Raw genomic sequence first — 22,855 nt, 5'->3', positions numbered from 1 at the left:
CTTTTGGTTGCTTTACGTTCTTTTTTTTTTGCCAAACTCCATTTCAGAATGTACTTGCAAATGTTCTTTAGGATCTTACCATCCCCACTGGTAGTTAAGTGCTTGATTTTTAAATTGCTAGCAAATTGATTTGTAGGCATTGGGATGAAGCAAGCTGGACCACTGGTTTAATTACAATTTACAGTTTGAAAAAACAAAGTGTCCTTTTGTTAGTAGGTTAGCATGAGGGGGTCTTCATATGATACTTGTTGGGAAATGTACTTTCAAAGTGCCATTAGGAGCTCCAGTTAGCTTTTCCATGGGCTAGGGAAGCTCTGTGTAGGATAACAGTGGTACAAACTGAAGTTGGACATGGTTTATTCATGCCAGAAGGAGGAGTGGGGTGGGTAGGGGAAGTAGATTGCCTGTTTCTTCTGCTACCTGTTTCTAGTATTACATAACTGTGCTGAGGGGGAAGTCAAGATACTAATCTGAACTCTTGGTGGAGCAGTGAACTTTTTATGTACCTTCATGCAATCAGTTCACACCCCTGCAGCACTGTCAAGTAAACTAGGATTGGAAACTATGCAGTGTATCTGAACTAAACTCACTGTGTAAATACATAGCTTTTAAATTGGTATGGATGGCAGAGGGTGAATGAGTATTGCTTTTGTTACTGAAAGGAAACTTTTTATATATAAAACCTGTTTTCTCTTATCATTTTAAATTTAAACTTTCAAAAAGAATTCCTCTTATTACCACTACCTTATGCTTTTAGGGATATAAGTTTGATAGATCTTACAATGACTAGAACTCAAGTGCATGGAAGCATTGTGTTACTCATCTCTGCAGCTCTGCTAAGTATTGGGTGGATAAGTATTATTACTCTCATAGGTAAATTGGAGTCAAATTGGGGATGTAAGATTAGTTATTTACTTACTCAGGTAAGTAAAATACCTTAGTTATTATTCTAGACTTCAGTGATGCCTCCGATTTTTATTTTCAAAATGGGCTTACTAAATTAGAAGCTCCAGGGCAAGACTTCTGAAGAGATCCAGCCCCTTACTCTGGGTATGTGCTCTCTGGGTACAGCTGTTTCCTCTAACAGTGGAAATGTTTAGTCTAGCCTACTTGTAACTGAAGACATTTGTTTCCTGCACCACATTAATAAATGCAGATTTGCCTTCCACTGAATTTTTAATGGTAATGCAATCTGCAAAATTCTATTAACTGCAGATTTTTAATGATGTGAATAGTTTTGATCCTAATGTGTTTAGATGTCGAATCTTCTGAGTGATTCAAAACCTCAGATTTTAGTATCCCATCCCTTTTTGCCTCCAGAAGCCAATACAGCTAAAGGGACAAACAAGATTATATTCCTTTATGTGCATTATCAGTAGAATTGTCTGTTTATGTCCTGATAGGCTATACCTGCACCAGACCCAGAGAGCTATAATGACTATGGAGAAGTATGCTTGAGAAGTTAGGAAAATCAATTTTTGAAATATGAACTCACTTTCTCTAATGCTTTCTGAAATGTACAGGAGCCAAATGAGAGAGCATGCAGAAAGCTACCCAATAGGCTTAATATCTGGAAGTAGAAGGTATACATGAACTGTTTGGTTTTTTGGTGTTTATGTTGTGTAGGCTTGGAAATTCTTGGAGCATCATTGTATGATTATTTTTTTTAACAATGAAAATGTGCTAGGCCTTAATCTTGAGTGTTTGCACAAGGTTCCTTTGACTGAATCTGCATGTAGGAAAAAGACAGTAAGAACAGCAAAACAGCAAACCCACAGACTTTTAAACCAAATATTGAGAGATGAATTTGCAGGAGAAGGTCATTTCAAGTGAGAATGTTTTGGACCATAATACATGTCAGCAATAGTTCTTAATAACAGTTTTTGACCCTAGGAAAGGAGCGGACAGGGTGGAAAATGCAAGAAAGAAGAAAACCAGAATGTTTTTCTGCAGGGCAGCAACTTTCAACTTAAAGCAGTCAGGCTAGCAAAGCTGCATACAGGGAGTCAGTGAATACAGATGGCCTTTGTGGATTTGGGTTTTGCTGCTTTTCCTCCTCCTGACTGAAAAGGAACACCCAGCAGTTGTCTTAATTGGCCGTTAATGGATATATTCACAGGAAGTAGAGCCTGTGATCTTGTAGCTTGTTTGTATGAAAGATTTTAATGAAACAAACTGTGAGGAAGTTTTTAATGATCACAGTGACATAGCACAGCAGTATGAATTTTTAAATGATCTCAAAAATGTTTGATGAGTCATTACTGGAACAGACTGAGCTGCATTCATAAAGCTTTAGTATTCTACCTTGCACATTAAAAACATAATTAAACTGAAGATAAACCTTCTAATTATGACCTCATACCTCCTCTCAATAATATTTCCTTATACTTTGAGTCCTTATGATGATGTGAAAGAGGATGATGAAAGAACCTGGAGGTTGCTGAAACCACTCATCTTTCAAACCTATCAGTATAAAGCCATACCAGCTCTTCCTTACTGATGAGTTGTACCTAGTCACCGTAGGGAGACACCTGTCAGGTCTCAGATACCATTTTACTTCAATGCAGTGTTAAAATGTGGGAGGGAATTTGTTTATCTTTGTGCAGCATGCAATGAAAAACTGCTTTGGAAACTTGTAGGTCATGTTCATGCCTCTTCCTTTGTCAATCAATAGATCACTTCCAGTGGAGATTGCCTATGTAGACACAAAGTAGCCTGACTTGACTAAGTACTTCCCAATGTCAGATCCAGTGGGTGTAATACAGGATGGCAGAAAAGACAACTACTTTGAGCTATTTGAATGGTGAAGGAAAATCTTTGAGCTTAGAATTGTGTTTTAATTTCTATTGCTATTCTTACTAAAACTAAGCAAACTCAAGAAGCACGGCCTCTTTGAAATGACATTTGGCTCTGGCAGAGATTGGAACGAAGTAATAAGAGAGGGATGCAGAAATAATATTAAGTAACTCACACTTGCATGAGGATGTTTTGTATGAAAACCAGGATAGTAGAAGCCTTTATAACAAATAAACTGTAGAAAAATGTAGTTACATAACAAGACAGATTACCAAAGCATTGGAAGCCTCTATCTGTTAATCCATACAAAAAGCAGGTTGGCATAAATCACTTCTAAACACTAACTCAGCCCACCAAGACCATGCAAGTCTTCTTATGAAACATCACCACCAAAAATATGTGCTTAAAAATAAGCATATTGCTTTAATGGAAGAGTAGCTGAAAATACTTTTTTTGTGAAAAGGAGGAAAGGTGATATAAACTGGAAACTCTGCAGTGATGGTCATCTAAGTACAGGCACCCATGTAAAAATGACAAGCTGTGGTCATCCTCAGCCGATGATGTCCAGGAATTCATTGTTTTGAGCTGCAGGCTCAAAGGGGAAGTGTCTGTGCTGTGAGTGTCAAGCCCTTACTCATGAAAAGGGCATGACATACCTCTGCATTTCACTTTCTGTAGTTTGAAGAAAACTGCTTTCTTGCATCTGAATAGCTGTGCTAGTTAAAAAAAAACCTAAATGTCAGACTGCTGGCAGTTTAACAGTATTCAACTGGCTGCTTTTTATGTTTTAAATTAGAAGCTGGATGGCTTTATAAAATGGTTCACGTTTCCTGAAGGCAGAGGAAAAAGTCCCTCTGTAAAAGTCCCTCTGAATGCAGAAATCTCAGCCTCAACTAATGCATTCTTTCTGCCTGCAACAACAGTTTGACTGTTACCTGAAGAGCATTTTCTCCTGCTGCTTTTCCCGCTGGTGGCTGTGTAGCTGACTTAATATGAAACCATTTAAATTTTGATTGAATTGGCAGCTACTACTGGAAGACTTTAAATAACGAGAAATATATATTTTTATTTGTACTTTGGTTATGATCTTGTCTGTCCTTACCTGTGAATCCATACCAGTCCTATTCTGATATAGGCAGACATAAGATGTTAGTGTTCAGTTGACATTCCTTGATGTGTATGGCTTACTGGAAGATACAGTGGAGGCTGTAAAAGCGAGGAGGAGAGGCGACGTAGAGTTAAGAAGCAAAGAGGGGAGTGAGGCCATACTGAGAAGGTGAAATGTTTATCTGCCAATATTAATTTCCAAAGTATTTAATACTTGATGATGTCAGTTGCTTGGAAACCAGTGTTTTGTGCCCTTTTGCCGCTTGGCAGAAATCACTCTAATTGGCATGTTTCTAGCACTGTCACTGCTGGCAGTCTGCAGCATTTATTTTTTCCAGCAGCAAAAATGTTCTTTTACATGAATGATGGCTCACATTAATTAGACAGCAGTCATGGGCAAAGACAACCATTTAAGTGTATGGATGTATGAATCATTATCTCTATCATCAATCACTGGAAAGACTGCCATTCCCATCAACATTTCTGCTTTCCCCGGCTGTTGTTTTGAGTCTTGATCTCCTTTCCTTTGTACAAAAATGTTTGTTTGTGTTTGAAATTTCCTAAGTGGAAGCAGTTCATTGCTTATTAGCTTTTACTAGCTACCTACTCTCAACAGTCTAATCCCACGTATTATTATACAAAATGACACATTGTCACTGAATGTTTGAACAAAGCTAATACTTGAAATGGGTTTTCCATTATTTAGTAGTAAAATGTCATTGCTCTGTAAATACCTTCTTGTGGCAGGGCAAGACACTAGATTGTGAAGAGTAGTTTCTATTTTCACATGAAATCTCAAACCAGCAGCACTTCCTGGCAGAAGATCAGGGACCTCAGTGAAGTTCCACTTAACAAGCAGTGAGGTTTTTATTGGTAATACAAACATTAAGTTGTTATTGTATATTCTTACAGCAAGAAAATTGAAAGCCCAGAAGACTCCAGTAAACTTTCTCATTTGAGGTTTTAGTAATAGTTTCCCTGTAGCTTTTTTTGGAGAAGAATTTAAAGCAAAGCCTTGAAATACCACAGATTTATTCTGCCCTTCATCAGTAAAAAGCTGTCTTCTCTGTGCTGCTCTGGGAGTCTTTCCCTCACTCACCTCTGTTTACATACTTCTCCAGAGATGCCAAGAGCTGGAAACCTAAATGTCTCAACCCCCAAAAAGAACCTTTATATTAAGATCAGGAAGAATGGGAGTTAGAGCATGGCACAAGTGGAGGGGTGGGTTGATGTGCATGTTTTTGTGTTCTGTGACTTTTTAAAAGAGAAAATGCTGCCTTCCATTCTTTCTAGCTTCTGAAGAACATTTCCCAATTAAAGAAAAGCCTTTTTTTATTTGTTGATTTATTTTTTGTGCCTCCAGGTAGCCAAGTATGTGCTTCTCAGTGTTAGAGAACAACCCCTCATTTGACAGGGGAAGCAGCATTTTCTGTATTGTAATGTCTTTATAATTAACGGTGAAAACCACTCTGGCATCTTTAAATATGCAGCAATAGTAGGTTCTTATGAAAAACATAAAGTCAATCTGATGTGACTGTGAAATCCTTATGTTTTTGTAAAGCATGTAGCATCTCTTATTGGGGAAATCTATTTTTTTTCTTTCTTTCTTTCTTTTTCCAAATTTAACGTGTCTGCCAGGTATTTCTAGGCCATCTACCTGAGCTGGAACTGTTTTCAGTCTTGTATGTGTAATTGCTGGACTTAAAAAGTAACATCAACAAAACCAAAAACCCAATCCTAAAACCATTATACTGTGCAGGTTCTTGTCCCTCAAGAGGAGTGAGGAGGGAATAAACTAGAGAATTCAGCGCCTGAAATTTGCACCCTATATGACCTTCAGGTGCTTTAAGACATGTCTGGTGGGAAAAGGGAGTTTTTACTTGTCAGTAAAACAAATGAAGCCCAGCTTTCAAGCCTAGATTGTGTTTGAAAGAATCAATACAGACTGATGACACTTGATTCAAAAGTCAGCAATACCTTAAGTTACAGGGATGTGTCCTCTGCCTGGATAGTGCACTTGTCTGACTTGGATAAACTGCTACATTCTTGCTAACGTTTTAATCAAAGGCTGTAGAGTAATTGTGTGCCTTCTTTCTGTTTTAACCTCTGGTGTCATCCCACAGGGAGTGCATTATGGTTTGTTTATTTTCTTCTCTTGCAGTAATACCCTGCCTGTTGCCTTCAGTTCACTCATAGGCTTCATTGGCACCTTGTCTGTGTCTAACAATACAGCCTTTTGACAGCAAGTAGCATTTAGCAGCTAACAGGTAGCTTCAGGGCAGTGCCTGTCAGGCTGTGACAACTGACCTAAGACATTGAGGGGCCCACTGGTCAATTGGCTGCTATAAATTACAATTAGGCAGGAAGTTTTTAAATCGAGTGGTGGACAAAGTGATGCTGAGTTCATGATGTCCAATACTGACCAATTTGTGGTGACTTTTGACAGGCATCATGTGAATTATGTGAAGCAAGGTGGAGAATACTTTCATATACTTCGCCAAGAATCACCAGAGAGAAAGAACGTGGGGAAAGCAGCCCAGGAGGCTCAGGGCATGAGATGGAGAACTAAGTTCCAGCCACACGAGTGCCCCTCTGATGTGGAGGAGTTAGAGGAAGAAATAAACAAGTAAGTGAACTCTTGAGGGCTTTGGGTGGTCTGAGGGCAGTGGTTTTTAAAAAGCACCTGGGGATTGAGGCAGAATATTGCTAATGTGAACGAGAGAGAAAACACTTAAAATCCATGTGAGCAGCTGAAAACTTAGCAAGCATGGAAAAAGAATGCTTGAGGTACTGCTTAAAGGGAAGAAGTTCAGAAGGCAGTAGGTTAGTGAACTCAGGAGAGGTTTTATAGCTAACTTGGAACCAGCTGTTTGAGGAGAAAAGAAGACCTGGTGAGTTTGTACCATGCTCATGTTCCTACAATGGGACCAGAGTTTTAAGAATAAAAAAGATTGCATTCAACAGAATAAGTGGCTTAGCTTGTTGAATGTGTTTCTCCACTAGTTCAGACCTATTCCTCACTGCTGCCTTCAGGTTTTCTCTCCATTTGATTATTAGCCTTCAATCCCTTGGCTCCTGCTGGTCTTCACATTGGATCTCTAATGCCTGATGTAACAGGGAGTGATAGACTGACTTTGGTGGGTGTCTGGTCTCCAGCCAGGCCTAAATCACCACAATAAATCATAAATGCAATAACTAACAGTTTGGAGATACCCTTAAGGTTTTTTTTAATGTAAGGAGGGGAAGAGGGAATATGGTGAACACAATGAACAGTTTTATTGGCAATGTCCTTGTTTCACATTCTTACTTTTAAACTTCAGGTTTTGTCTTTGTCCACAGTTGCTCCCTAACAGAAGGTAACCACCTGCAGAATTCAGGGAAGAAGAAAAAAAAGATGCTCTTACGTTCTTTCACTCCTGTCTATACCAGTGTCTCAATTCCAAACCCCCCTGGAGCAAAATGGTATGTTTGATTTCTGTCCAGCTGTCCTTGCTAGGACAGAAGTGAAATTCACAGCAACACAGATCCATGGCACTCATACCTAGAGCTGTTGTTCAAATGGTAAAAACAAATCCTGAGAATTTCAGGATTTTCTAGTGAAATAGTCTGGCTTTACTAATGTAAACTGTTAAGTGATTGAATCCTAAGGAGTTACAGAAAACTTTGTATGCATGTATGTGCAACACATCATTTGTTTTGCTGATCTTCATTCAGAAAATTCTAAGTTGCATAAAATTTGCTTGTATGGTATAACTTTCAAGATTATGCTCTCTTTAAGAAAAGGCTATCAAAATTTCATCTGCCTAGTTAAAAAAATAGGGCTACAAAAGAGAAAAGACAGTATGTGTATACTTCTATATGTTTTATTTTACTCACTAATAAACAGTTTCTCTTCAAAGTTCATTTACCCAATCGATCACCAAATGTGTCTTGATATGGTTATGTTGGAATCATAGAATGGTCTGGGCTGGAAGGGACCCCAAGGATGATAGAGCTCCAGCCCCCCTGCCACAGGCAGGGCCACCAACCTCCAGGCCTGGAGCTACACAAGGTTGCCCAGGGCCCCATGCAGAATAAGCTAATGCCACTAACAAAAAGTCAAAGATAATCTTATTTTAGGAAAAGATGGGGCCAACATTTTAAATTCACACTGGTTTTTCTTAAATGCAAAACTTAGAAGGTTCTGTGGAATCCAAAAGCCATAAGAACCCATACCATAAAGGAATAAATACTGGAACATTCATGGGTATGAGAGCATATCACCAAGAGAAGTCCTTTAAAATTTCATAGCCAAAAATATGCTTTAGGGATTCAGAGTTCTGTATTAACATTACAAAAACCTGGAGAGGCATGTGGAATTCCCTGAGACAACAACAAAACATTGCTATGGCAATGCTTGGCTGTATCTAGTTCAGCCAATATGCTGCCAGTTTCAGGGCCTGTGGAGTATAACACTTTTGTTTGTCTTCTTTGCAGTGAGTATCTCTTCAGACAGCTGTGTGCCATACACTGGCTTTTGGAAGCTCTGACTCTTGAATCCAACAGGTCGATGCGTTCCATATTAACCTGTTGGAATCCAAAGTACGTGCACAGTAGTAGATGGGGGGAGGAGTTTAGGATCTTTTGTCCTTTATGTGTTGTTGTTTCTCTTCTTTCAAGTAATAACTATTTCAGTGAAATGTTAATTCTGTGACATGCAACATAAACAATTTTTGCATCGACTTTATACAGCTCCCTGCTGACTGCAGGCAGGCAGTCAAATCAGTAGCACAGCATGGTCCTCTATTATTGTGAGTTACAAAACTAGGAGAAAATACTGAGCTGTTCCAGCAAAATTTACTTGTGTTCTATCCTCTCTCTCTTTTGGTTAATAATTATGTAGATTAGATACATGTAGTAATATATGCATATATATTCCTATAGCCTTCCTTCAGAGGGTTATCCCAGTGAACTCAACAGAAATTCCATATCCATTAGAATTACAGAACAAAGGCAGCTATTAAGTGCTATTTAGTAGCTGGTTTTATTCTGTCAATTATGTATGACTGAGTACTTGTAAAAGATGCATTGCTTCTGAACTTTTATACTGTTAAAAGTAAATATTAAGTTCCCAATGTTTTTAGTCAATATAAACATGTTGACATAAATTGTATTTAAATTATTCATGAGTGTTTTGTAAACAGTGAACAGTTTATGCTCTGATTTGCAGGGCAGAGCTATTCAAAGCTGTTTTCTCTGTCTATTGGCAGTCAAGACAAACTGTCTATATATAATGGATGTAGCAGAGTAACAGTATATAGAATCAGACTGATAAATTGGAGAGAAGAACCAGTCCGCTCTGTACTGGGGATGGTGTTTTCCCCACTTTATGTATGGGTGCCAGCCAATAGACTGGGCTAAAAGAGTTTGACAGCAAGTCTCATGGATACAGGCTGGCTGCAGAGTGTAAATGCATATGGCTCTGGATTAATTTCCAGGTTCTGAAGTAGCACAGTCTCTTGTTGCATACTTCTGCTCTCTGTTGCTGGCTAACCACCACTCCTCTCCCTCTGTCATTTGAACTGATCTGCATGCACTCGTTCTTCGTTACACAGTAACCACGACAAATTAGGTATTAATTTAGATCATACAGTCTCTGAGCAAAAATGGCTATTTTTCCCAAATGTGGTGAAAAGATTAGTTTAGAACACTAATCTAAAACCTTTAACTGGTTAGGTAGGGACTGTATGATAAATGAGCCAACAGGTCACTGCTGAGGTAATGCCACAGCTGCAGGGACTGCAGCTTCCACATTTGCCTTTGTCAGCATGATGTAACATTGAAACATTTGGTCCTTACTCAGCCAACAGCACTTAAAAAAACTCAAACTTGTGTGAACCTGCTGTCATTTGTATCCATGAAGTCTTGTTGTACTGGACAAAACTCATTGTGCTTGCACAGACAGAGGAAGTCGAGAGCGTGATCTGTGTAATAGCCTGCAGAACGACTGTGCTGGTTTTAGGTGATTGTTCTCTTGTGACTATAATGTGCTCGTGGCTTATGACACTTGCATTGTCTTTCCATTTCTGTAAGCAGAGATATATATTCTAGTAGTGGGCAGCCAACACTTACTCTCCACTTACTGCATTTTGTAAAAGAACTTCCAATAAAAGCAAGACACTCAGAATGGCAAATTAATGGAACTGTTTTCACTTAGGGACCCTGGTGGCTGTAAAAAAACAGTAAAAGAAATTGAAGAGGAGAAGTTAACAACATATGTGTGGGGGATCTTTACTGCAAACAAAAAGGTAACTTCCTTGTTGGTTTCTTCCTTAGGACCCAGTCCAATTTTCAATCATTTGTTCTGTTGCTTATGTGATATCAGGGACTTCAATTTTTATGCTCTGGATCTTGGGACTGCAGAGTACTTGTCTCTAGATTTTGAAGAATAATAATTTGATACTGGGTAATAGAAAGAGCACTATGTAACTGATTGAAACTGTGGCTTGGTCTAGGTGCTAAGTACTGGTAGGGGAAAGAATTTGATACTCCTTAAAACATAACTAGCCTCTGGATTGCATTTGCCCCCTTTTTATGACCCAGAGTCGCATGACAGTACTTGTTCACACAAATAGGCCACCTCCAATCAAATATGTATTTTAGACTGGAATCCTGGAGGCAGTATTCTAGTCATGATTTGCTTGGTTGTCTTTTTACACTGAACTTAAAGCTGAGTTCAGAAACAAATTCCAACAGGTGAAGCCTTTAAAGAAAGCAGGATTGGCTTCCACATCCAAAGCAAAGCCAAGGAGAAAGCAAGCAATTCTCATTAAAGCCTTTCTTTTTCTTTTAACAGTTAATTCCCGGTAGGATATTAAACATTAATAATCTGTCATGCTTGGTAACTGTTTTACCTTCTTTCTGAAACCAAAGAAAGATTTTTGAAGCTGCTGAAGTGACTGGAGGAAAATGAAGGGGGAATGAGTGATGTTTAGGAGAATTAGGAAAACTCGGTAGCAAACCAGTGGGTTTCTCACTCTTAGGATATCTTGTGTTTTGATCTACAGATGTTTGCTTAAGTTTTTAGTTCTTTGCTTTGCCCCTCTGTAAGGCTAAATTAAACAAGTTTTGTGAAGTGCTTTTAGAACCCCAGGTGAGGCACTCCTAGAAATACATGCTGTTGTTACATGCAGACTATTTGCTCTTGTTATTTGTCAACACCTGCGGCTTGTATCCTTATGACATAATAAAGTGATTCAACAGAAGATTATGATTTCTGAACATGCAAATGAGCACCAAAAGTTGTTAAACTTAAGACAAAGATTGTGATTTTGTGCACAGAATTGTTTCTAAAGGAGAAGCTTTATGAGTCTTATTTTTTCCATGTACTCTCACTGGTTCTCTCAATTCAGGTCCAAATAAGCACAAGTAGAAAAAACCAAAGTGCATGTGAGTCTTGATGTGTGACATTGCTGAGACTTTGCCCCCCAAATTAATGTCCATTCCTTTCTCATTTATGCTAATATTACTTAAAGATTGCATTTCGTATTTGATATGAAACTTGTAGCGGAAACACTGGATTCCTTCAGGGTCACTGGCTTGATAATACATATTGTTTTCATCATCAATCCTGCAGAAATCAGTCTGGTTTAGACTTCAGTTTTACATTCCTGACAAAAGAAATACGTTGGCCAGGTTATTGGGTGTTGGGAGGAGACCTGAATACTCATCAAACCACTTTTACCTGTACATGAGAAGGTTGCTCTATTACCAACCCTCTCTGCAGCTGCAGTGTTACTCACTTACAAATTAGCTTAATTTGTTGGCATTAATATTATAGCAGAAAAGTAGCCAAGAAATCCAGATGAAGTTCTACCCAATAAATCACTGGCTTGTTTTAAGTCAGGGATTAAAATCTGAGATCACAGGAGAACCATAAGGATCTACTGTTGGAACTGATTACACAAATATGCTTCTTTGTTGTCAAATCACTATGGAAAACACCACCTTTGTTTCTGTGCAGAAATACACCCAGAAAGTACACCACAGGCCACTTTGGAGGAAGTTAATCAAGATATCTACTCCAGGTCGCTCTCAGCTCAGCAATTGGTCATCTCCCCGTGGTCAAACTCCTTGTGGCAGTGAAATTTCCACCGTACTTTGCTCTGAAGACAATGTGAAGATCAGTGTAGCATCCTCTGATGTTACGAGTGAGTCAGCACAAGCGAACTCACTCACGAGCTTCCCTTGTAAGTTACTTTTTTTGACTGATCATATCAAATGGGTTTGGTATAGGGAGAACCTACATCAAATACTGCTAGATGTACTACTGCATTTCCCTTTGGGCATATGGAACTTTGTGGAAGTTTCTCTGTGCCCTCCCTGCTGGCAAATTGGTTAAAGACACTATGGATATTAAGCAAGAGTTCTAATTACTATTGTTACGGTGGTTGTATAATCAGACTGAGTCCGCATCTATAGGGTCCAGGTGGTAAAAGCAGTGAAACTCTCCTCTGTCATAATAATCAACTGATCCACTGACTATGTATCTCTCTAACTTGGGGAGTTCTGTTTAACTAAGGGGTTTCTTACTCTGTAGTTCTCAGACTCATCCATCAGTGGTCACCTGACAGAATAGTTTGCTAGCTCTACAATGCATTTTATTAGAAAGTCCTTTTCCTCTTTTTGAAGTAAAGCTGGACCAGAAAAGCACATTAGCATTTAGTAATGCTAATTACCTTTTAATGGATGCTGTTATCATTATTAAGCTGACATGATATGCTAGACTCTAAATTGCCACTCAGGAAAGAGCCCTTGGAGTTATTTGGGCTAGTTCTATGGATGTTCAGTACTATCAAAAAGGCAATAACAACCCTAAGAATGAAGGGGAATACAAAACAGAAAACATATTATGCAAAAATCAAAATGTTTTACATGAGCTTCTTGAGTTCTGGTCTTTCCAACTCAGGCAGGCTGATATCAGTAATAGTAAAGTTTGATGGGGAGAAGTGGTGAGTATGTTAGAGCTGCAGAATGGCTTCCTGATGAGAACCAATTAGCCAGTCTTGGGCTCTGCAGTGCAGAACAGAAATGGCTGAATACAAGGTTATGACCGAGCCCTGCAACATCATGAAATGCATGGGCAGGGGTGGGGGAAAGTGATTGGAGTGGTTATTCACAACTTCCCTTGGCACCAGATTTATGGCACACAGAATTAAATTATCTGCCAGAAAATTTAAAGCAATGGGAAGTGTTTTCATGCATACATGATTAAACTTAGAATTCATTGCCACAATATATTGCTGGAATTATTCAAGTCCAAAAGCAATTTAAATTAATAGAAGAAAAACCCCAATTAATTGCTTTTAAACGTAAAGGAAGGGACATGTTCTCTGGCTCAGACCTGTATGTTCAGACTTGCCAGAAAGTGGGTGGATATATTAGGAAGCCAATATATGTAGATAGGGAGCTGATAATTAGCTGATCTGCTAATACCATATAATATCATTCTTTGTGGTTTTTCTCTTTTCCAACTAATGTCTGACAAGCTCACGACTACGGAGGTCAGTATTCCAGAATGATAATGAAAATGGACAAGCTTGAGTATTTGTTTCCCAATTTCTCCAGATTGAGAGTTGGAACAGGTTCTAATGCGATCAAAATTGAGAGCAGAGAGGCATTGTGCCCTCTGTTTCTATTGATCAGATGGAAAGAGGAGCTGTATCTTTGTGGTATTAGCCCTTGTTTGCTTCCTGTCATCTCCCTCCAAAATCTGCCAGCAGGACTGCTGGCAACTCAGCTGATCTTGGGCAAAAACATCAAATGCAGCCACTCCTTAGTATAGCCTTCTTCCTACAAAGCCCTGTTACCTGCAAACTGTGTGAGTTTCAGATATCCAGCTACTCAGTCTGCCCAAATGGTCCCCATACATGGAAAGGACTGGGCTCTTCTGAGAACGGTTCTGACACTGCCTGCCAAGAGCAGATGAGATTTGTATGCAGTGTTACCTCAGCCTGAGCAGAGGCTCCCTGCCCATACTGATGTTGGGTTCCAGACCCTGGGGGAGGTCAGCCTTTGTATTCAAGCGGCTTCTCATCTCTAAAGCTCTAGAAGGTCCAGTGGTGCAGCCAGCATCTTGCAGGCTTGTGGCGAACGGGATGGGGGAGGGAATTGAAAGGAAAAATACCCCACCAACCAACCCTGTAAATTGAGATAAACCCAGTATAATAGGACAGTAAAGGAAGAGAATAATAAGAAATAACAATAGCAATGTGTACAAATATACAAGTGATGCACAGCTGCTCATCAGCTGCTGACCAATGCACAGCTGGTTCCCAAGCCATGGCCTTGCACAGCTTATGTACTGAGCATTTCATCTTATTGTATGGAAAATCTCTCTGGCCAGTTTGGGTCAGCTGTCCTGATTGTGCTCCCTCCAAGCTTCCCACTTACCTCCTGTGGAAGACTCATGCCTCCTTACTGGCAGGACTTGGAAAGCTGAAAAGTCTTTGACTTAATTGTAAACACCATGTAACAAAAGCTAAACATCAGTGTGTTCTCAAGATTTTCATACTAATTCCAAAACACAGCACTATACAAGCTACTAGGAAAAAAATGAACCCTGTCCCAAAGGACCATCTGAATTTGGGGATTGCAACTTCAAGATGTGTGCTCAGTAAAATGTCGCTTATTACCATGTAGGACATACTGAGTGCCTCAGAGGATGACTTGGAATTTGACAGGGAAGACTGTGATTTTTAATAACAAGTGTGACAGTTGTTTTCCTGCATGAGTGATTGGAGGGAATAATGCAGAGAAGATGGCAGTCTTGCTGTCTGCTTTGATTCCAAACCCCTAGAGAGGATTGAAGCAGCAGTGGGAAGGAAAACAAAGACATAAATTTGAAGGAAAACAGTGAGTTAGATTGGCTTTCCAGGTATTCAAGGGAGGGAGAATCTAAATGTTTCATTACAGTGGAAGGCAGAAAGAGTAAAGAGTGTTGCTAATGAGAGATCTGCCCAAGGGTGGATAATCTGGAAGCTGTAACCAAGGAAGGGCTACTTGAGGACGTGTCTTAAGTTTTAGTGGATGCTGGTAAAGAGAGAATTAGATACTAGTTGATGTTAAATGTATTAAATTCCATATGACATTTAAAAGACTAATGGCAGAGTGCTACAGGAGACTTTTTAAAGTCAGACAACTTGACGTTCATGCCAGTAGAAAGCTAACAGCACAGTACAGGAATTGAAAATAGACTTACTGCATAGTTTGCTCAAATCTACCTGCTTTTTCAATACATTATTTTTATAAGCATCAAATATTTAGTATCTCCTTGATGATTTGGGGTTTTTTTCCACAGTTAAAAGAACCAAGATTGTGTTTTCAAAAATTATTAATGAATTGGGTGTGATCATATTTGGGTACCTATCATGAAACCTCCTCAAAAAGCTGGTTTTGGAAGAGATTTTAATTGTCAGAAATACTAAAAAGGAGGCTTCTTTAGGATGTCTCATCCAAGACAGCATAGATGATAACCTCTCTGCAAGGAAGAGAGGAATGCACTATTGAGTTGACATGGTTTTAGAGAAGTTTCTTTATCAGCCCTACAGAAAGTCATCCAGATGATACACAAAGAGGTGTCAAAAGATGTCCCTAAACAAGAAGATCCAGTTAAGAAGATTGGACAGCAGCGGTATGTTACCTGATGGGTTTCTGAATGAGTAGGAGAAGCAGCTCATCAGGACAGAGCTTATGCTTTTCGTTTTTTCTCTTCCCCTCAAACAACTGAATTCAGGATTCAGTGAATTCAATTGTTTTCCACTTTTTGGCATGGGTGGTGATAGCCTATTTTGCTGCTGCACAAGCAAGCAGTGTGTATTTTGTGGAAAATAACCATGAATCTATCCTTTGTAAACAGAAGAGATCTTATGCTCTTGAAGCTTTGTAGAAAAAGCAATGTTCTGTCGTTTCCTGTAGATATTTTTTCTGTTTCTGCCATGGCATTTTTCAGTAATCTCAACCTTTCCAGCTGAGCTCAGTTCTGTGGAAGCTTCCACAGCTATAAAATCAACATGACAAACCATTCTTACGACTTTGGTGAAGTGTTTTCTCCTCCTTGAGTTAGGATGAAGACAAATAAATTTTGTACCTAGATAGCTCTAGCATGTTTAGAATATTAAGAACATTTTATCAGTACCTGTGCATTTTTTCCTATTCAGGAGAAGCCATACTGTATGCTGTTTTAAACCTTGTCATGTCTTGCAGTTTGCCAGTGGTTCAGAACTACGGACTAAACATGCCATTCATTAAGGACCAAGAGTGTGTAATACCAAGGAAAGAGAGACCCAGAAGTGAGGGGTAAGGGTGCAAGTCTGTTTCTGAAACACTCTATGCTGTATGAACTCAGCTCTGTGTGTGAAAGGCATTTGCATGTAAACGTCTGCGAGCATTTTATTATGTGAGACCAGAGCAGGCCAGTGAAACCTTGCAGCTTATGAAGTAGATTTCAATGCAATGTGAAAGCACTTTCTTGGAAGGATGTGTCTGGAAAGATGGTTAAAATATAAATTTAATATAATTTAATTTTTAATTAAATCATTTAATAAGATTGAATTTTTAAAGATTATATTAAATTTTGTTTCTTGCTAAGACCAAGGAGATCTCAAAATTTATGTGGGCTTATGTTGCTCTATGTTCTGAGCAACACAGGTGATCACCACAAAATGGTTATGAGAAGATGTTCATTCCAGTTTTCTGTATTTTAATTGCAGCTGCCATATCAGCTCTTTTATTAAAAGCAAATCTAACTTGCGTGCTGATATAAGGCAGAAGTTCACAGCAGTACGTGAAGAAGCAGCTTGTAGTTTACATGACACCCTGGTGAGCCTTGAGAGGTAGGAACAGATTGGTTTGTGTATGCCTTTAAAACATCATGTGTCTTGCTTCTGATTAGATTTAGGACTTGTCTTCAGGCCTTTTAAAGATGTATTTATATGGACTGGCATTAAAATAAGAATATAGGGATGGTGATAAAAAGTTTTATGACTGTACATAAAATACATTAGGGGTTAAATATAACCATGTTTTGGGATACTTCTGAAGGGCTTTTCTGGAAATAGTTTTGCTCAAAACATTGAATATATTTACTTTGGATGTCATAGTCCTTTTCACCTGATGACAGAATAATAAATTCAGTCTACATCCACATTCAATCTGTATGGCTGTTTCTACCTTGTTGACCAGACAAAGCCTGACATCCTTTTCCTTTCACTCAGAAACATTCACCTGGGAAGTTTGAGCAGATTCTTTTGTCTCAGTAAACATCAGACCTGAGATCCTTCTGTATGTTGTTGTTCAGAAGGGCTGTTAGAGGAACAGCTTTCTCTCCTCCTCTCACTTCCTCCTTCTTTCCATTGTTCTATTCCATTTCATACTTAAATTTATTTGTTTGTGTGTTTGGTTTTTTTTTTTTTGTTCCCAGAGCCTTTCTTATCTGGATCTGTGTCCTTGTTTTCTTCCCTCAGCAGCTGTTGTGACTGCATAGGGAACTAGTGGTTCTAGCATCCTTCAATATGGAAGGACAAGTCATATGGCAACTTCCTACTTAGAGCTATTTTACCATTTTCTGTACAGCCACACAAGCTTATTTGGTTTGATCAGCATTTGTAGATGAAACTTCAGTTTTGGATTATATAGTATAAGTAATCTATTGGAAAGAAATGCAGATATTTATTGTTGTTACGACACAGTAGTACTTACTTGCACACATGAACCCAATCTTTGGGTCAAAATTTTGGCTCAGATCACTCTATTCCACCTCTCTTCAGTTATACTTTAAATAATATTTTATCTTAAATCACTTTACTGTATTCTGTTTATTTTTAAGCAGTGGATACCTGATAGAAAATGGAGGTTGAATTTCAATCCAAACGTTTTAATTCTGAGGTTGATCTAAAATGCAAATGCTATTTTAATATATTTCTAGAAATAAAAATGTGTACAGAACACTGCAGAAGCAAATGTTGGTTTTAGTCCCTGCAGACTGACCATGCAATGTGTTCTTTGCATTCGTTGCTTTCTGCTTTCCTTCGTATCTTCATAGTTAAGTATGCAGAACTGTGGTCATGCTTAAAACACAGCTTTAACTTTTAAGGTTTGTGGGTTTTTTTTTTTAGGAGGCAGGAAGAGAGATGTTTTCAAAAATACAAGGCTTTGAATCAATGTAAGTATTTCAGAAGAGACATGCAAAGAATAAGACAGCTGGCCAGGGGAGCTGAAAGAGAACAAGATGAACATGGACTAAACTGGTAAGAAAGCACAGAAACCTGCAGGTAGAATAAGACTATCAGGGACCTAGAGTTACATTGTTAGTGCAACAAGTTTTGTCTTTCAGTTTTTCTCCCTAAAGCAAAGTATTACCAGAAACCATAGAATCAGTAGCTGCAACTGCAGACTTTTCAAACTGGTAGCAATAAAAATACAGATGTGATCTTTAGGAGCAGATCTCAGCCTGCTCAACAAATAGGTTAATTGGAAACAATTAGAAAGCAGGATAATGAAGAGTTCCTTTCCAGGGATACTGGGCAAAAAGCAATTAGTCCTTGTGTTCACACACCCTCCCTAGTGTTAAGCTTTATGGGAGACTTCTTCCACCAGGAAGTATGTAAAACACACTGTATCCAAAAGATGGGAGATACTGTATAAATGCATATATGTTAGATTCACAACTTCTTACTGAATGGAACATCTTCACTACTAAAACTGATGGCAAAGGAGATTTTGGCTCTAACTGTCCAGTCATGTGACAAAGAAAAGTATTTCCCTGCCAGTGTTTGAACTGCACACAGGTAATACTGCAACACTCACAAGGGCAACTAGAGTGACCACCTCAGTACTTCCCAGTACAGCAAATCTGCAGATTACTAGTGTTTTATGTTGGAAAGGATATTAGCTGTCTGCAGTGATCAGCTTCCAGAGACAGGCCAGAATATCTCAGGAAGCTCACAGTATCTTCCCTACAGTCCTGTTCATGAGAACTCACTGGACGTGGTGTCACAGAGTATGCACAGTGCACATGGAGTGGGTTTTGTGAGGGGTTGTTCATTTGGGTTTTTTAACTTGCTCTCTTTTGCTCTCCTTGCTAAAAAGCCTTGTGTCCTTCATAATTTGAGATAACAAAAAAATTCCATTTCTGAATTCCAAGGTCTGAAATGCAGGTGGCCTAGGACACATCAGGAACACATTAATAAATGAACCTAATCTTGCCCTATCTAGCAGAACTCTGGGTTTAATTGTGAAACATGTGCTTCAGCTGTCCCTCATATTTAAGATCTGTCATGTAAATAAGCCCTGAAACTGGAGTAGATCTATGCTTAAAAAACTGGAGTAACTCTGATACTTAAAAGTTCTACTAGAAGAAGCCTTAATTTGGACAAAGCTTCATGAGTATGACAGAGACTATACCAATATGGATTTGTACTTTTCCCCCATGCAAGAATAGTACTACACATCTGCTGTTCCTTCATATGAAAATCGTGCTTCCTCAGTGGGAGGCATCTTGCTTTGCCTATGCCAGCACAGTTAGACCAGTGTGGTTTTCTATGCCAGGCCTGTTCTTCAAAATGCTATCCATGAGGGGGATGAGGAGAGACATCTCTGACAAGGCTGATCAACCCCATGGAGGTGGCACAAGTCACGACAGAAATTGCTTGCACCATACCACTTGTTTCACTTACAATAGGGCTGGTTTTCCCCCATAATCTTGGACACACTGCCTTGCCAAGACAGCTGAATGGCAGTGGGAACACTTAACTAGTATGTGTTTCAGTCTAGTTGTCTTATCTCTCTCACAAAATCAGAAAAAAACCCAAACCCAAAAATAATATAAAACATGAACAATGAAATATGAGTGCACTAAACATAGCTTCCTTTCACAATATATCTTAATGCACAGGGGGGTTATAAAAGTCCTGTGTGTGACAAGATAATGGCAATCTGGATAAATCTTATCCAGTGGTAAGGAGCAGGCTATACAGCTGTACCCATGCTGGCAGTGTAGAACTGGCCCTAGCAAAGACAAGAACAGAGGTGTTCCCTTTCTTACTGGTTTCCCAGTAACACGTATCCTAAACTGGAGGGAGGCAGCGCTTCCTGTTAAGGTGTTGCTAAATCCTTAGCCCTTTGCAATGGAAGCCAGAGCACACCCTAGTTGTGCAGTCTGGAAAGGTTTGGAACGTTGCTCTCCAGGACTGTCAGAGCAGCACTGCAGAATTTATACCAGAGCATTAAAAAACCCCAAGCCTTTTCACAAGAGTTTTCTTTTTATTGTAATGTGTAATTCTCCTCCTGAATCTCTACACTCAGAGTGAAATGTTAAAGACTGTGTGTTACAGTGTACTTACAGCAGTGAGATTTATGTCAGCACGTAGAGAGAGGAGAGTGAGGATCACACAGGGAAAAGGGATAATGAAGAGAATCAGAAAGTGTGTCGGATCAGGCACTGATTGCACTGGAAAATCTGTAGAGGCTAAACAAAATAAATAGAGCAAAGATGAAGAGGACAAACCTGTAGTAAAATAGAAACAATTGTCAGGATTTTATTATTTACTTTCATACGTGGATTTGTCATCTAAAATTTAAATGAATGATGAAGAGGAATCTATTTCAATGCTCTGCAAAGGGAATTAGTGCACGAGTCCAGTAAAGGAGAATGACACTGAGTATTGCATTCCCCAAAGAGTTGTTTCTAATGTGGGAAGTTACGGAGGTGGTGAAGTGGCAGAAATGCCAGGAAACCCCAGTTATTAATCAGATAGACATTTGTTCCCATGACTTCTCCTTAATTGCTGTTCTTTCTGCTAAAGGTTTCCTGTATTACTTGCCAGACTCCCAGAGTCTGTGAAGAGTGACCGATGGATACAGAAAATCTTAAAGAAACTGGAAAAATATGGGAAGATTCCTGATTTGAAAATTAATCCAGATAGCTTTCTTAAGACTCTGGCTGATCTACAGGTGTGGGAACTGTGTTCTCCAGAAATTGTGGCAGCTGTGGAGGTGAGATAAGTCCAGTTCTTGATTCTCTGCATGGTGAGGGTGGGACTTCACCTATGGGTGAATTTCCTGCAGTGGAAAGTTACCAGATGAAATAATCTAGGAACTCACTATATAAAGATGCTAATCTTCACCTTCATTTTTAACTCCTTAGAGGAAAGATGCCATGACAGCATTGGATTCTTAATCTGTATCTTTTTATTAGGTCATTGTTGATTTATTTACTGCGATAGTGCAAGTGTCATAAATTGTTAGGACCCTTGAAGAGAAACATTAACCACTTGTGCCCTGAAAAGACACGTCAGTCCCAGTAGTTACACCCATGAGCTATTCAAGTAATATATCATATAACTGATCCAGGAACTGTGCAGGTATCTTTATTTTGCTTCAGCAACATTAAAGTTTGGCTCAACTCTTGTCGTTCTAAAGTAATTGGCACAAGAAAGGGGAGAGATGACATTTACAATCTATTCTGCTCTGTAGGCTAGCCAGCCACTTATAAAAAAATGGCAATGATGCCACCTTGTGTTTTTTCTTCTCATCACAGTTGTTTCCCTAATCTACAAGACCAGCAGAAATCTCTTGAGAGGCAGCAGGTTATTGTGTGTATCTTGCAGATACCATGCCCTACAGAGGTAGAAGTTTACTGCCCAACATGTTGAGATGAGACTACCTGTATTTTTTGATGTTTTATGAAAATAACTGATTTTTCTTGTGCCCTAAGTTGCACAGCCACTAACCAGAGAGGCAGCCTTGCCTTTATGTTCAAGATAACTCTCTGTTGCTTATTTGGTTTAGATCTGTTTCTTTGCTGTTTCCACACAGTTCCCTTTGCATTTTGATCCTTCATATTAGTGTGACTGTAATAGAGGAAAAAATGTAGCTGAATCTCCTATCTATTTATTTGTCTATCAAAAATAGCCAGAGAGGAAGGGGGACCTTGGTGCTTCTGCCTGGAATAGATACATGAAACTGCTGCATTTTAGGAGCAAGAGGAGCATCACTGACTGATGTGGCTGATTCCAGATTAAGCTGTTCTTTAATTTAAAGCTGCTTTAATGTATGTGCTGCAATGTTAGATAGAAGACAGCTGCAAATTTAAAACACAAAGACTTGACTTGGAAGGATACAGGATATAAATTGCAGATCATTTCAGATCATATCCAGCTGTTTTGAAAGTTGCCTTAAAAAATGTTGTGGTGCTATAAAGCACTATAGTGTTTGCAGAAGCCATTGTGTTTATTCTCTTCTCACAGTGCTCAACTTTTCCCACTTATTTTCTTACACATAAATCAAAAGTTCAAGAAAGAAACTTTTTTTCTCTTTCAGTTTGTACGTGAAAACATTGTGCAGATGCCAGAAGAGGATTTCAACGAGTGGTTTCAGACAAGAGTAGCCCCCCTCAGTGCAGAGTCTTCCACCTTTTAATCAAATGGCCAGATGAGAAGGTTTTCCAACAGTCTTCAACTGAAAACTACTGCTTTTTGAGATCTGCTTCAAGGAAGACTAGGGAAGGGGAGGTAACTTCAGGAAGTCCCACTGACCACTCTTGCTCCAACTGAAATTTGTCCCTTTGCAGTGTTCTACTGGCTGTCAGTACCCACAGTAAATAAAAAGTAAATACTGTTGCTCCTTCCTGTATGATGTCTTGGACACAGAATCAAATTTCAATCTCATCTAACCAGGTAGGATGAAGACTGAGTATCCAAACAGGTCAGGTTACTTCTTCAGACATCCCTCTAACAATACCTACAGTATAACAGACATCTACTCAGCATGGATATACTGATTTCCATATCTAAATAGCATGGTCTCTGCTCCTCTCTTTAGCTCTCCTCTATAAAAAATATCTTAAACACAGGGCAGTTGTTAGATTTAAAACAATTCTCTTTCTATTTTTTGGCACTGTTTCTTTCTTGTAATT

General features: G+C 39.0%; 1 protein-coding gene across 1 annotated transcript in view; it reads left to right on the top strand.

Moving 5' to 3' along the window:
* The window catches only part of CCDC60 (coiled-coil domain containing 60), a gene marked incomplete at both ends in the record, with an annotated part of 51,098 nt that extends 28,739 nt beyond the window's left edge, over positions 1 to 22,359 (top strand). The window contains 11 exons of the mRNA XM_084272065.1: positions 6,350 to 6,529; positions 7,243 to 7,365; positions 8,380 to 8,484; positions 10,100 to 10,190; positions 11,906 to 12,131; positions 15,484 to 15,574; positions 16,147 to 16,239; positions 16,653 to 16,775; positions 18,057 to 18,188; positions 20,745 to 20,934; positions 22,261 to 22,359. Of these exons, the coding sequence (XP_084128191.1) occupies positions 6,350 to 6,529; positions 7,243 to 7,365; positions 8,380 to 8,484; positions 10,100 to 10,190; positions 11,906 to 12,131; positions 15,484 to 15,574; positions 16,147 to 16,239; positions 16,653 to 16,775; positions 18,057 to 18,188; positions 20,745 to 20,934; positions 22,261 to 22,359 (1,453 nt within the window). The remainder of the gene's footprint in view (positions 1 to 6,349; positions 6,530 to 7,242; positions 7,366 to 8,379; positions 8,485 to 10,099; positions 10,191 to 11,905; positions 12,132 to 15,483; positions 15,575 to 16,146; positions 16,240 to 16,652; positions 16,776 to 18,056; positions 18,189 to 20,744; positions 20,935 to 22,260) is intronic.
* Positions 22,360 to 22,855: the final 496 nt, after the last annotated feature.

Source organism: Gallinula chloropus (assembly GCF_964237585.1).
Source record: "Gallinula chloropus genome assembly, chromosome: 17".
NCBI lineage: Eukaryota > Metazoa > Chordata > Aves > Gruiformes > Rallidae > Gallinula > Gallinula chloropus.
This window is presented reverse-complemented; position numbering and strand designations above follow the sequence as displayed.